The sequence below is a fragment of the Coloeus monedula genome (genome assembly GCF_965178545.1).
Source record: "Coloeus monedula genome assembly, chromosome: 6".
Classification (NCBI taxonomy): Eukaryota; Metazoa; Chordata; class Aves; order Passeriformes; family Corvidae; genus Coloeus; species Coloeus monedula.
In genome coordinates this window covers 20,460,320-20,474,995 of record NC_138786.1, presented here as the reverse complement: position 1 = coordinate 20,474,995, position 14,676 = coordinate 20,460,320, and the positions used below count along the sequence as shown (strand labels likewise).

General features: G+C 44.2%; 1 protein-coding gene across 4 annotated transcripts in view; it reads left to right on the top strand.

The window, feature by feature from the left end:
* Positions 1 to 4,546: 4,546 nt before the first annotated feature.
* Positions 4,547 to 14,676, top strand: part of PAMR1 (peptidase domain containing associated with muscle regeneration 1) — a gene marked incomplete at both ends in the record, with an annotated part of 55,264 nt that continues 45,134 nt past the window's right edge. For all 4 annotated transcript variants that reach the window (XM_082283939.1, XM_082283938.1, XM_082283937.1 and 1 more), the window contains 3 exons: positions 4,547 to 4,619; positions 13,095 to 13,271; positions 14,030 to 14,158. In XM_082283939.1, coding sequence (XP_082140065.1) covers positions 4,547 to 4,619; positions 13,095 to 13,271; positions 14,030 to 14,158 — 379 coding nt within the window. The remainder of the gene's footprint in view (positions 4,620 to 13,094; positions 13,272 to 14,029; positions 14,159 to 14,676) is intronic.

Sequence of the window (14,676 nt, the reverse complement as noted above, 5' to 3'; positions counted from 1 at the left end):
CATACAACAGTGAAACACAGAAGGATCACTGAAAAAAACATCCAGACAAAGACATGTAATAATAACTGAACAAAAGCATATTGCTTGGTAGGTGCCATTAAGCACTCATATTTTTCTGGCCATGTTTTGCTGCTGACCTATCCAGAAATATATTTGGAATCATAAACTTTAAATTGTTTCAATTTTCCTGAGAAAATCTTTCTAACAAATACAAAAAATTGTCATTACATGTCCCATTAGGTCAAGGGCTGTACTGTGTGCTGGCACTGCAGCTCCTACCTCTTTTGGCTACTTTCATTCACACCCTGTTAGCTCTCCTGGACTGTGATGCTTCAGTCACTGAGGATTAACATCCCACAGAGAGATGGGAATATTTTGCAGAGCTCAGGCCAGAAAAAGCCAAACAAAGTGCCCTTATCTGTAGGTGCCTGTGTGGGTAGGCTGTCACAGTTCCAATGTAATTCATGAATGCTCGATATTTGCATTGCATATTCAAGTTCGGCAGAACTTGAAACCCAAAAGGCAAAGTATACTCTTGATAATCCTAGGAACTTATAAATGTTCCTCAGATATTACAGTAATGTCTGGAATTCAGTTTAAAAGCTTTATTTTAAAGGCAAACACTTTATAATTGCTCCTCTAAAAGGACCCTCCCCACTGGACGACAATGCTTTGAAGGGAGAAGCAAAATACTAGTGCTAATCTTTCATTAAGTTCTCTTGCTGTTACTCCTAAAGTGCCAGATCTCAGTTTCATTTGAACTTCATTTCCCCTGAGATACAAGCCCCTTCTACCCTCTCAAATGGGTCTATTTACTTTTATGATGTCTTTCCAGTGGTTTCTTCATATATTGTTTCAGTGGGATGGGTATTATTGGGCAGCCACTAAAGTTCAAGATCTAACTCCAACAACCCTCTTGGGAGCATGTTTGAGTCCAAATGATTCAAACTCTTTCTTTGGCAAAAGACTCGTCCAGTTAAGTGGGAATCTTGCCTGTAAAAGAGAAATGGGCTCCAAATGTTCTTGTAAGAAGGATGTCCTGTGAAGGCATCTAATCTGTAGCAGCAGAAATTAATAACATTGAAAATCACAAATTTCCTTCTAGCAGAACCTCTAGAGCTTTGGAAGATGATCAAGGCCATTTGGGACAAAATTGTCTGAGCAGAAGTCACAAAAGCAGAAAATTTTCTGGCAATATTCCAGTAATAGAAACAAGAGATTTCCGTAGTTTGAGGGGAAATAAAAAGTTCACTAAAATTTTAAAGACTGAAAAGGAATCATTTTTATTTCAAGTCCAAACTAAATTTATTCAGAACTATATATCCATCCTTAGTTATTCTTCACTGAGTCCTCTCAAGCAGGACAGTCCAGAGCTACAAGTACCAAATGGGATGAAGTTTCTGTGTTCTACATGGGACCTGCCAGTGTTTCATGGGACCTGATGTGTGCCTCAGCTCATATCCTTGCATGTCACTTTTCCCCAGTATAAAACTGTGGCATTCTTTCTGTTCTTGTAGGCTGGACCACACACTGTTTTTCAGATTTCATGGCAAATTATTAGGAACACGAGCTAATGGTATTAATTGTGCATTAATTAATTATTCACTCAGTGGTCAATTATTAATTAGTAAAGGTCTTGTTTTACTCTAGGTTGAAATGGATTGCTAGGTACTTGGAAATTATTATTAATACACGGTAACTCCATCAGTTTTTGCAGCACTCTGTTTTGCAATCCAGTTTCAGTGGAATGTACTTTCCAAACCTTTACATTCAACAGTAAGGCAGATACAAACATTGAAGCCAAATGCTACAGTGAGATTCCTCAGCAGCACAGACACATGGTTAAGAGCTTTTAGCTTTCTTCATGAGGGATTACATACAACCTGAAATATTTGGCTGGTGCACTGTGCCTGGTTTGGTCCCTGCCTCTTAATAGGAATGCAAGAAGTGCAATCAGCAGCACTGTGTAAGTTGCCCAGAGTTATTCCTGGGACTAAAGCTACATCCCAACAGACAACCCAGGTAAATAGGCCATGTGCAAACTTGTGGGATCATGAATGAATTCTCTTGTTTGGCTGCTGAGCCATTCTTTAAGGAGGCAGGGGATCCACCAACTATCTGCAAGGTGCCAAGCTAAGCACTGTAGAGTAATGCAGAGCATGGTTGTATCTTCTGGTGGTATAATTACATTCCTTCAGACACAAGAAAGAAAAAAAAGATGTCATAAACCTACCAGTTAACCCTTTAGCTCACACCTCCTTAGAACAGAAGGACCACTTTTCCACCCTAGAATAGAAGGTGTCCCTGCGGAGCTGATCCCTGCAATGAACAAAGACATAATTTCAGCTACTCCTTTTCTACTATGTTGAATGTCTCACCAGAGGAACTGACTCAAATAAATAGTTGTGGCCCTTGTGGGTGTATTTTCCCCAGTGGTTCTGGCCTTTATGGAATCAAGTGTTAAGTCCTCCACATCTGTCCTTAACACTGTTTCCTTGTGTCCAGCCTTATTCATAGCTCTGGGATTTCCATTCGCTTTACACATCAAGCCCAGATTTTGGCTTACATCCTCATGAGCCTCCCCTCAGAGATATCTAAGCCTCAGACATCTGTAAGTCAACTTTCAGTCCAAAACGGACTTACTAGGTTAAATAATTTAATCACTTACTGGAAATAATGACTAGGAAATAAACTAATCGTGATTCCACAGGCTTTAAAATAGCTTAGTGCTTCTTTGAGAAGATGTAAGAGCTTCCCGTTTTCACTGTTTTCATCTGGTTTTGGGAGCTTCATTTTTTATCTCAGTTTTTTTCCTCCTGCAACTGACCAGCAATGGCTTGTTAGAGGAACCTGAAGCTGGAATTAGGAAGTTTAGAGCATATATATGAATGATCAGAAATGAGCTGGGGACCACCAAGGCAGAGTTTCACGACCCTGGGGCAAGAGATGTCCATCAAGGGCTCCAGGAGAACATAGTAAATGAGCCATAATAAGTCCCAGTGGGACCTGGAGAGTTTTAGTGACCTCTTCCTGAGCTGCAAAGCACCCAGGGCAGCAGCCAGGCTGGCTCAACAAGGATTATGTGCCATAATGGTTAAAGTCTTGGCACCAATCTCAGGTCTTCTTCTATTCATATTCTCAGTGGTGGGTTTGTATCAGTGCTAGGAGATTTGGAAAAAATTATTAATATGAATACTTTGGTATTGTTTTATATGGAAGGTGCACAAACCCTAAAAAGACTATTCACAGCATAAAGTCAAGAGTTTGGCAGACAGACAAGCCTAAACTAGAGAGATGTCTGGTTAAAGGAATTCACCCCATGAAAGACCACCTGAAGGTGTAGGGATTTTGCACTCCACTAAACTACTCAAGGTTTCTGTTGGTGATGGCGCTCAAGTTTTTGAGGCTGCTCAACGTGCCTGAGTTTTACAAACTGCTGGAGGTATTTCTTAAAGCTTTTTGGGTTACTTGATTTCCTACTCCAAAGCAAATGCCAATTTTTCAATTTTTCCCCCTCATAATATATGTAAATTTTGAAGTCTTGCTACAGAAATAAAATAGAGAAAGTCAGATTTAGAGGTAAAAAATAAGTCCTTTGGAAAGTATTAGAATTTTTTTCAAGAAAAATATTAGAGAAAATTAAGTATACTGCTATGAAATATGGGTTGAAGACCAGAAAAAAGTCAGTAGCATGTGCTAAGAGAAAAGGCAAAACAAAATATGACACAAAGATAAAACCCAAACTAAATGGTCTCCTTTGTTTGGATTAAACTTCCTCAATATCAACATGTTCTGACAAAACATTTCAATTTTGCCAAAATTGCATTTTCTGGCAGAAATGGACTCTGTAAAAAGGTTTTGACTAGCACAAGTACATGTATGCCAAGTGATTCCTTTTGTGTGTTGTGGTTTTCATCCACCGTGGAGTGAACTTTTACTGAGCCTCATTCATTCATCTGCCCCACCATAAAAATGCACGGCTATTTTAAGCACCTTGTAAAGTGAACCATGTCACTTGGCCAGGCTGCCCAATTGTGGGAGTGTGGGACGGGAATCCCTCTCTGCACCCACCCACGCCCACCCTTGCCACCCCCCGGGATGCATCAACCCCGCAAGCCCAACGGGAGCAAGCGCAAAGTGCCTCCTTCTGGAGACGTCTGTAACTTCAGCTCACCCGCAGCAGCCGGGATGGCTCATATAATGAGATATCCGCATTTCTCTTTCTCCCCCCTCTCAAACATCTTTCTTTACATAAGGAAAGCTGCTTTCTCCCTTCTGAGCACTGAGCCAATAAACCCATCACAAAAGGCATCTGTTGCCAGGGTCCAGAAAGGGTTAAGGCAGCAGTTGGAGAGGTTTGGGGTGACGTGTGCTTCTGGACGCCTGAGAAGTCTCTTGAAGGTAGTTCCCCTCTGGTGAGGATGGGAGCGTGCTGAGGTCTGAAATCCGAGATCCCTCGCAGCCTGGAGCTGGTGAGGTCCCAGTAAAAGCTGTTTGCCTGCTTTCCCTTCCTGAGCAGTCACACCGCTGCACTGGCCTGGGCAGCATGGAGCGAGCACCCTGGACACTTGTAGGACTCACTCTTCTCCAGCTCCTGCTCATCTCCTGCTTGCCAAGAGGTACTGTAAGAGAGCGTGTGCGTTCCCGGCATGGGCGAATGAGTCCCTTTCCTTCAGTGTGGTCAGAGGGGTTTCATCTCATGCGCTGTCATGGGAAGCAGAGAGATCTGCAGGGACAGCAATAATAGAAAGAAGGGGCTCTGCTTTATGTATTTTTTTTCTTGCCAGCATGGAGTGTGTGTGTGTGTAGGTTTACCCAGGAATGATTTTCAGGCAAACTTAATAGCCTTAAAAAGAAACAACTGGCTGAATTTGTTTGCCAATGGCCATTAAAAAAAAGGTATGCAATCACTTTGCTTATTACTCCTTTTATTTTCTCAACACTCAGTGCTACGGAAACGATGATAAAAAGAGGCATTTAAGTCTCTGAATTGTAAAGCGTAATTTGTTTACTTTGGCAAGACGAGATTTTCCTCTCCAGCCCCAACACCAAGAATGAAGGCAAGGGAGAAAAAAAGTGAAGGAAAAAAAGAAAACAAAACCCACACATTGTTTCCAATCTGGGATTTAGTTCTGCCAATATTATTCTTTCGAAGGGGAAGCCTTGTTAAAGCAGAACGATCTTTTTTATACTCAAGCCCCATCCCACTTTCTGCTGAACCAGCATGTATTATCTTGATAAGGTTGAGCAAAAAGCATTTACTGTTGAGTGCAAATTTGCTGTAGTTATGGCCACGAACCCAGGCTGTTTACACCTGGAGGTGTCTGGACCTGCTTGCAGCAGCCAGCTGTCAGCATCGTGGGCTGCTTTCTTGGGAGCTGCAGCCCTAAGGACTGGAAGGTGAGGTGCCCTCAAGTCACCCACCCTTGAAGCTGCTGCATATTTCGGCACTGCTGACTCCTCTTACCAGGGGAGCTGTCAGATCGGCAGGCACTCGGATCTCAGTGACTGTAAAGAATTGGTGTCAAGGATGGTGCTTCAGAGCCCCCCTCACGAGGGGCCCCGGCAGAGGGTCTGCCTCTGCAGTGCCCTCCCCTGCTGACCCCTCAGGGAACAGGTGATGATCAGGGGCGTCTGCCCACCCGGGGGGCCACCAGCACCTGGAGCCGTGCTGGGAGGCTGGCCTCCTGCCAAAGCTCCCCCTGGGTCACAAGCACAGAGAGCTTCTCCCAACCTCTGGGCCACGTGCACGGACTTGTCCCTGCAGTGGCCTGTCCCTCAGACATGTGCCAGCTTGCACACTGGCCAAGCGAGGTGGCTCCATGGCATGTGCTGGAGTGGCACAGAACTAGCCCTGTCAGTGGCAGAGCATCCCCGTGGCTGTCAGGCAGCTGGGTGGGCATAAACCCCTCCTGCTGCAGGGGCAGCACATCTTTCTCATGGCAAGAATCTGGTCCACAGAGTAATCCAGCAGCAGGGATGAGGGGAGGCAGGAGGAAGGATAACGATGGGCAGTGGGACACAAGGTCCGTGGGGCTGTGAGCTTTGGAGGGAGGGTGCTGGTTGCCCCAACACCCACTCCTCATGCACCAGGAGCAACGTGAGAAGAGCCTGTGGGACACATGGATGTGAGCCGGCCCCTCTCCCCCTGCCCTTCCTTGCCGTGCCTCCCCTGCCCTGGTGCTGGTAGTGGAGCAGCTGGTGGCACTTGCCCAGCTGGCAGCATGAGGGGGCCAGGAGCTCCCCTGCAGCCACAGCAGGAGGGGCTCTCAGAGACAGGGGAGCGACTCAGAAGTGCAGTGGCCTTAAGATGTCAGGGCAGGTTGGAAAATAGCATTTTGTCTCCTCCTCACAGATGTATCCAATTTTTATCCGTATTTATCACACCCAGTTGCACACGGCCTGCCTCGAGAGCTGGGGGCAGGAGTCAGGGCGGTCTGGGAATTTATTTTTTGGAATAAACTTGGAGTGCAAATGACTCATGTTTCCTTAAAAATATATGTGTGGTTTTGTGTGTTTCTGCCTATCTAAACCCTTCCCAACCTCTCTTCCCCTCCCCCTCCAGCCTCTGTCTAGAGAAGTGAAGGCCAGATGCACTCAGACACATCCAGATGCATTCAATCTTACCAAATGGGTTACTTCAGTTCACAAGTTTAGGCTTCTAGCATGGACAAAGGGAAAGGGACTTGCTTTTTATTTTGGAAAAAAAGCTGGGGTTACTCGCTTTTGACCCTGAGGCCTCTTCAAGTAGCTCCCAGGTGTCCCTGCAAGCCTGCCAGTGCCCAGGATTTTTCTCTCCACCAGCCCTGAAGGACCCCTCACCACCATAGGACGATGCAGTTGTCAGCAGCAGGACCTGCCTTGGGCATGCGGATGCCCCTCTCCCTCCTGCAAGACCAGGGACATGGTGAGGGGCAAACTGGAAGGAAGGTCACAGGGCAGGGAGGCAAGAGATCAGCAGGGACAGAGGCCTGGCAGACTGAGGGCATCTTCAGTCCTTGGTTAGGGCTGGACTACACACTCCAGGGGAGATGTAAGGACTAAAATTTGAGGAGAGTTGCCGCTGTCTGTGCGGACTGTTTCTATCTGGACAACATTAACTGTGAGCAAATTGTCAACACGTTGCAAGTCTCACACCATTACAAGAGGCAAGCCCTCAAGACAGGTCCAGCACCACTCCTCTACGTTTAGGACACGAGGACATTCTCATGTTATGTGGTCATGAATTTCAATACAGCAGCTGCTTCTTCTCTGCATATTTCCAAACATTCTCCTCTATTGCAGAAGTCTAACCTCATCAACGCTGTGACTAACTCAAAAGTTCTACATTCATTACCTGTTCCTGTTCCTTGTCTTGCAGCACAGAGAAAACAAATTCTCTTCATGGTCATACTAGTACAATTTTTCTGCCCAGAATAAGATCTTGTCCCAGAAAGAATCAAAGCCTAAAGGGTAATGTGGCAACCTCTGAATTTTAGCCTTAACCTGGCTATTTCTTCCTGTCACAGCTTTTCTCAGATGAAGACACAAGGCCACAGTGCCAATAATAAAATCACAAATGTCAGGTCATAAATACAGAGAAGAAACTAAAGAAGGGGGGTATTTAAAAAGGACAGTCAAATTAGTGTGCATTTATTAAGATTCCACTTAGTATTGTATATTTCCTCCCGTGTTCTCCCACTGGGTTTGATTTTTTTTAAAATAGAAATCCTTTCTTTCTGCCTCTCCCCAGCTGCCACTTTGTGAAAGCACACACTACTGGCAGAAAAGTATGCTAACTGACCCTGTAGAAGCAGAAGTCTAATTATTCAGCAAAGGTCTCTGACCATAAAGTAAGCACAATGAGTAAAACTAAAACATGGATGTATTTTAGCTCCTCTTTTAATTAGCCCAGCTGCTGAAAAGAGTAATAGGTACATAATTTCTAAAGAGAAGCAAGTGGTTTTAGAGACAGCATTATCTCTTTCATCCTCTTAACACATCAAATAGACAAATAGACATAATTTGCACAGTAGTTTATCTGAGGCAAAAAGGTTAACAATAAAGACCCGCACTTTCCTTTATTATTGAGGGTTTGGGGTACATCATGTTCCAAGACCCCCAGTAAAAGTCTCTTAAAGGGAACATCCCTCTTCCCTTCCAAGGTCTCTTCCTCTTGGCCTTACTGTAATCAAGTGGAGAATTTTACTATTCATCCCAATGGAGCCACAGTTTCGGCCAGTGTTGTGCTCAGAGCATTTCCTGTTGTTAAGGTCCACACACCTGATTCCTGTGGGGTGAGGCCCAGCTGCACAATGGCAGAAGAGCCAAGTGAGAAAGGAGCAGAAAAATGAGATGGACCTAAGGAAAGTGTAAGCTGCTACCAGGGTTCATCTCTGTTGAAGCTGTTTTTTCTTTAATGACAAAGCTTCCTTTCAGAACTATTACATGGCCAAACATTCCCTACTAACAGCCTTGAGAAGCTGCTCCTTCAAATTCAACTGCTTGTTTCTTTGGCAGAAGACAGTAGTTGTTGTTGAGCAGCATGCTGAAAAATTAAGTTGAAATCAAATACAAAGGGGCATGTTCTCACCTGTGGAACATGAACTGGTTAAACAATCACTTTGAAAAAGTCATCCTCTATGGACTCAAATTCTACAGATGTATCTGTATCTCCTCTTACTGACGCTGCACAGTTACTGCAAATGACACTTTTCAAAGCAACTTGAAATAATATTTCTTTGAGCTTGTGTTTACCAATGTACTGATGGATAAATTGAGGCATGGAAGGAGAACCTTTGCAGGATAACAGAATGGAATTGTGGGATAGGAAGTTCTCCCCAAGGACAGAGATGGCAAACTAGTTTTCTGCTCACACTAGTCTGATCCCTCCACATAGCAGCTACTGTCAACACAAATACAGGGAGTGGGAATGGGAAGTCAGGGAGAGGAGAGAGAAAAATATCCCATCTCAGCGGCAGCACAGGCTTATATCATCTTAAAGTGACTGTACTCTAAAAAAATTCTCATTCTTCCAAAGAAGTGGCAGACACAAGAGATAATTGGTATAAGTGGGCTTGCTTCAATTCACCTTAGTTCTTAGCTATACAATTTTCCCAGATCTCAGATCTTTGGAGCAGAAATCCCTTTGTATCTTATGAGGTATCTATGATGTACAAATTCACTATGGCAAAAGATTAGTCAGCTCATGCTGACATTTTACCATGATGAGCTGCCTGACCCACCCCTGAGGCAGCAATGTGTTTCTGAATCTGCTCCTGAATCACCAAAGCTTTAAGCCTGATCTCAGCCCTGGGGATGAGGGGAGGCAGCAGCATCACCAAGGTGAATTGTTGTTGGACTGACACTTGCCAACAAGGCGGACATTGCCGGGGAGCATCGCCTCCTACTGCTGTCCTACAAAATCCATCACTGACAGCCTCTAGGATCTGACATGTGCTGTAGGGATTAGGAGGTCTTGCTAGGTGCAGATGTCAATGGCAAGCATGAAAGTATTGCCATCTGAATCTGAAAATGTTGATCTCCCACCTCACAGTCCTCCTCAGGCTGGACCCAAAGCATCTGGTGAAGTGTTGTGTTGGGCTGTGCTAAGCTCCTGAGCCAAGCAGGTCTTCCCTCCAGCACACGCCCTGGACATTTGTGTGCTTTCCCAACACAGGCATTTCTTGCTTGGTTTCCATGGTCTTGACCTGCTTCCATGTGAGCTGTTTATGTCTGGATTTAATGGGCTTTTCTTCCATCATTAAAATCTCATAAATTAATCCACTGTTTATTTGCCTGTCCAGAGTCTTATTTGTTCTTTGCAGCTAAATATTTTGCATGGGTTGTCAAGCAGCTTCTCTCAGCTTGTCCAAAAATCAAAGATACAGTCACTGCCTGCAAGCCAGACTGCCTGCTTGGAAGATTATCAAAGTAAAGCTCACAAAACACCCCACAATTATCTCTGCCACAGCTGGCTGAGGCCTCGCTTTCAGTATTTTACTCAGTCAATAAATCTTCCCCCACTTTTTTCTGCCTCATTCTCTTCTGTTTTGGGGTGATAATGACGAAGGGGGGGGGGGGGGGGGAAGCTGCCAATGGTTACCCATCCCCAAACACACAAGTGGGAGCAGGGTTATGCCTCTGCCTCCCTGGAGCACAGGCTGAGCTCAGCCACACAAACAAACATTGATTACACACATAAGTGGCTCTGTGCATATCCCTCGTAAACTTCTGAGGCAAAGGTTTTATTTGCCTTTTTTTTTGGTAGCCCAGAGACAAAACAAAAGGAATCCTGCCATTATTAAAGGGGTGCAGAAAGTCTTCGATCTAATTTCTTTAAAGAATATCTTCTACAGAACCTCAATATAATAGATTCCATGATTTCTGTGAAGAAAATCCTAGAAAGGCAACTTTAAAAAAATCTCAAATCCACATATTTCATTGGCGAGGCTATATGAATTGCCCAAACTGCAGAAACCGAGAACCTGAAAGGGAATTAAATTGTCAGTAAATCAAAAGACAGTTTATTTTCATTGTCTAAGTTGAGACAAAGGCAAGAAGCGAGCAAACAGCATTTCTAGGTGGCAGCAAGTATATTTTTACAATTCTTTAAGCAGAGATCTGCTGCTCCCTTCTTAACACTAAATATTACCTCAAGGTCAACTTATTCTACAAATGCACACATTTGATCCACCAAGAATAAGTATGGCCTCTGCTTTTTGGCTCTGTTGTGTACACAAGCTCTTCATATAAAAATAAATATGCATATGCCCACATTCACACTCTCTACACACACACAAACACATGTGTAATATTTTAGGGAAGAATAGAGAACTTAGGTTGAAAGGGACATGATCCAGCACATCTTGATGCTAACTTGCAAGTTAAGTTGTGTTGCTCACAGCCTTATCTTGCCAGGGTTTGAGTTCCTGCAAGAATGGAGACATTCCTTTGTCACCCCAATGTAACTTTGCCTGTGAATATTCGGATCATTTTACAGACAGAAATTTCTTGGATAATATAGCCACTTTATTAATAAACTTTAGCAATCTTGAGATAAATTAGATTTCTAGCTTGAGTTAGAAAGGATGAGAATTTGAAAGAAGCCTTAGAAAATCTCTGAGTGTTGGGTAGTTATTTATTAGTCAGATTTTGGAGAGTACTGCTTCAGCAAGAAGTGAGACCCTCACTGCATACACCAGAGACACAGCTATTGTCTGTCTTGTATGGCAAGATGTACCAAACTGAGTGTCAGTTCTACTGAGATAATTAGATGCGTGTAATTAATTTTCCCTGGAATCTGAATCAGATACAATTCATAAATAAAAGGCTTAATTAAAAGAGAATAATAGCCATAGGTTAAGAAGTCCCAGCTTGGCCAGGTTGATTGACTGCCGTTCTGGGAATTAGAAGGCATGAATTTAATTCCTGACTCTGCTATTGTTTTTCTCTGGGACCTTGAGCAAAGTCACTTCACCTCCCTCGTGCTTCATTTTCCCATCTGGAAAGAGGACTTTGTAAAGCATGTCAAGATCTACAGACAAAACAGTCTATAACTGCTGAACACTAAGGTTATTTCAATGCAAGATTCCACTATGGGAATAAAGAATTTTAGAACCTTATTGACATCTGACAGAAGCAGCTTTTTCTTTTTGGAATGATTGTAGGCACAGAGATGGGGGATGGAAAGGTTTCAGCGCAAACAGCAGCCTCATTCCTAAAGTTAGAGCAGCAGTGGACTCTCCCTGGTTGGTACACCAGGCACAAGGGAAAGGCTCAGTTCTGAGGAGCACAAAGGGCTGCATTTCATTTCCCAGCCAAAGGGGATTAAAAAAAAGAAGAAACAGTTTGGTGGTCCTTTTTATATAGAGTCAGTAAAAACCACTAGGGGAGAAGATAAGCTTCCGGGAACCAGGCATGAGGTCATGAAGAGTCAAGTGAGACAGAGCAGCAAGGCTCCGTGGTAGGGAGCTGCAGCAGGCACAGTAATTAGGTTATCAGCAACAATGAAACAAAAAACAGTTGTGTGAGAAGAGAGCCAGGTACAGGCATGGATGGGAGTGCTCCACCTTAGAGATGTATGGCTTGTTTCATGACAAGGCAACCCTGTTTCAGAGTTTAATACACAAGGAAAAAGGTTGTTACCTAACCACAATTTAAAAAAAAAAAAAAAAAAAAAAAAAAAAAAAAAGAAAGAAAAAAGAGGAGGATAGAAGGGGAAAAAAGATCTAGTCTCATTATGTTTCCTTCATGTCTCATCTTTCTAGTCTGCTCTCTCTTTTTACTATCAAACTCCATGAAAGCAGTCATCAGGGCTGTCAGCTGGTTAGAATGCATGCTGACAGCTCTGTGCACTCCTTAGATCTCTCTTTGTAGGATTTAGACAGCACACTGGTGGGGAAAGACAGGATCTGCACTTATTGTGGCAGTCCTGAGTCACAGTCTGAGGTTGTTTCTTAAAAGGGTACTTCCAGAATAGCTTAAATATCATATGAGGTTATGCTAAATAATAGAAAGATGTTACCATATTAGAAATGCCAGGCAAAATGAACCTTTAAAAATAACGAAAAATCTTGTTTCCTCTGGCAGTGAAGTCAAATGTAACAACATGTGCTTCTGAGTGAAAATAGGGAGTGAAACCAGCTAAAATCCAACTTTAAAAGTGGCCTTTCCTGGTGGGCCCCCTAGTTTTCAAAAATAGCAAATTCACAAGCAGAAATACAACCAGAACATGCTACCATAGTTTAAATAATCTAAACTACATATGATGCTGTAAAGCAGTCCTGCAATCTGAAGAAACTTTCGCATGTGATGTCATCCTCTGTGGATTTTTAAAGCTGTTTTCCTCACCACAGAAGTGGGAAGGCCTTGCAGAGAAAGTGAACATATTCCTTCCCTCTGGTCTGTTTGCAAAACTCCTGCATGTTCTTTAGACACCCAAACCATGCTGACATTTCAGGCTCATGTTACCACATAGTTTGGGTTCTTCTGGGCCAAAGACCTTGGCCAGCCTCATGCCATCCATGATCTGACAAATCACTGGATAATAGATCCTGCCAGTCCTCACCAGATAATGGATTACTTCCGTGTGTCCTCCTCTCTGTTCTCTGCAGAGTACACAGTGATCAATGAAAACTGCCCAGGAGCTGAGTGGAATATCATGTGTCGGGAATGCTGCGAATATGACCAAATCGAGTGCATCTGCCCAGGACAGAAACAAAGAGTGGGCTACACCATTCCCTGCTGCAGGAATGAGGAGAACGAGTGTGACTCCTGTTTAATCCACCCAGGTATGTTTATGGCTGTCCTGCATTCACACCAAATCTTTGGCCATGGCATCATGGCAGATGCTGAGCAGGGCAGTGGTGAGCAGGCACATCTCACTGAGGCATGGGATTGTCTTGCATTTCCTCAGGAATTTCATCTGCTGCTCTGCTGACAGCAGCAAGACACTTGGTAAGGTTCCCCCAAAGCAGATAACATCACTGCCCAAAAAGAAATAACACACTTTCTACCAGCAGTGTTGTCCTCAGGATGTCTTGGGCAGGCTTGGGAGCTGCCAAAGGGTGACATGATTGCTGGCTTCACACCAAGAGTGTTTTGGTGGTGCTCTGGGATGAGTTGCATCCCCAAAGCAAGAAAGCAGAGACAACTTGGAAGTCCCACGAGTAAAGAGGAAAAAGAAAAGTAAAAGGTGAGAGGAGGAGAGAGCAGGAGGAGCTAGGACCAGTTTAGAAGCCATCAGAATCATTTGGGCTGGGCCTGAGTGGCACCATCACACGCATTCAGACTCCTGAGAGAGGCATTTACAGTTGGAGCAATGAGATTTAGAGGTTTGGGCAAGTCGGACCGGGACTTTGGTTCCAAATCTCAGAGTCTGAGCTGCCTAGGGCATGGCAGTTGGGTATGGTTCCAGTGGGGAAACTGCCAGCACCACAGCAGTCACTAACGTCATTGGCATTTTCTGTGGAAAAGACAGAGAGGCTGCTCCTCTTCCTGCAGGACAATCCACCTTGGCTTTCATCTAACACAGTGGCTCTCTTTCTAGGCTGCACCATCTTTGAGAACTGCAAGTCCTGTCGCAATGGCTCCTGGGGAGGGACACTTGACGACTTCTACATCAAGGGTATCTACTGTGCAGAGTGCAGAGCCGGCTGGTACGGAGGGGACTGCATGAGTAAGTGTCCTACACGGGCAGGGAGGGATGCTAGGGGCAGGGAGTGGTGGGACAGAGCCAGGGCCATGCTGTGCCTTTGCAGCTATTCCTGTACTCTTGCAAAGGGCACAAGCAGGAGAGGGCAAACACAACCAGGCAGTCAGCAGATCTACAATTAGGAAAACTTCTCTCCCAGTGCTTCTCTGAGAGGAATTGGACTGGGCCCCATGTCGTTAGAACCCTACTAAATGTCTGGTTTGGTTTGGTTTATTTTAAAACTTTAACTACCGTGACTCCGGAAATGTTCTGTAATCTGCATTTCTTGGACGCAATTCATCACAGTCCCAGAGCATAAGAATAAACATTTACAAGGCCAACAGCTTTATCAAAGAGCTTACCTTCTATCCTCCTTCAACCCCTGCTAGCCCCAAGGAAGTCCCATTGTTTCCTCCCTTTGTCACACATCTTCAACACACTCCAAGGCACCTCTAGAAAACACTGTCTTGCAACTTCTGACTCCATCATGACCATGAGTGTTT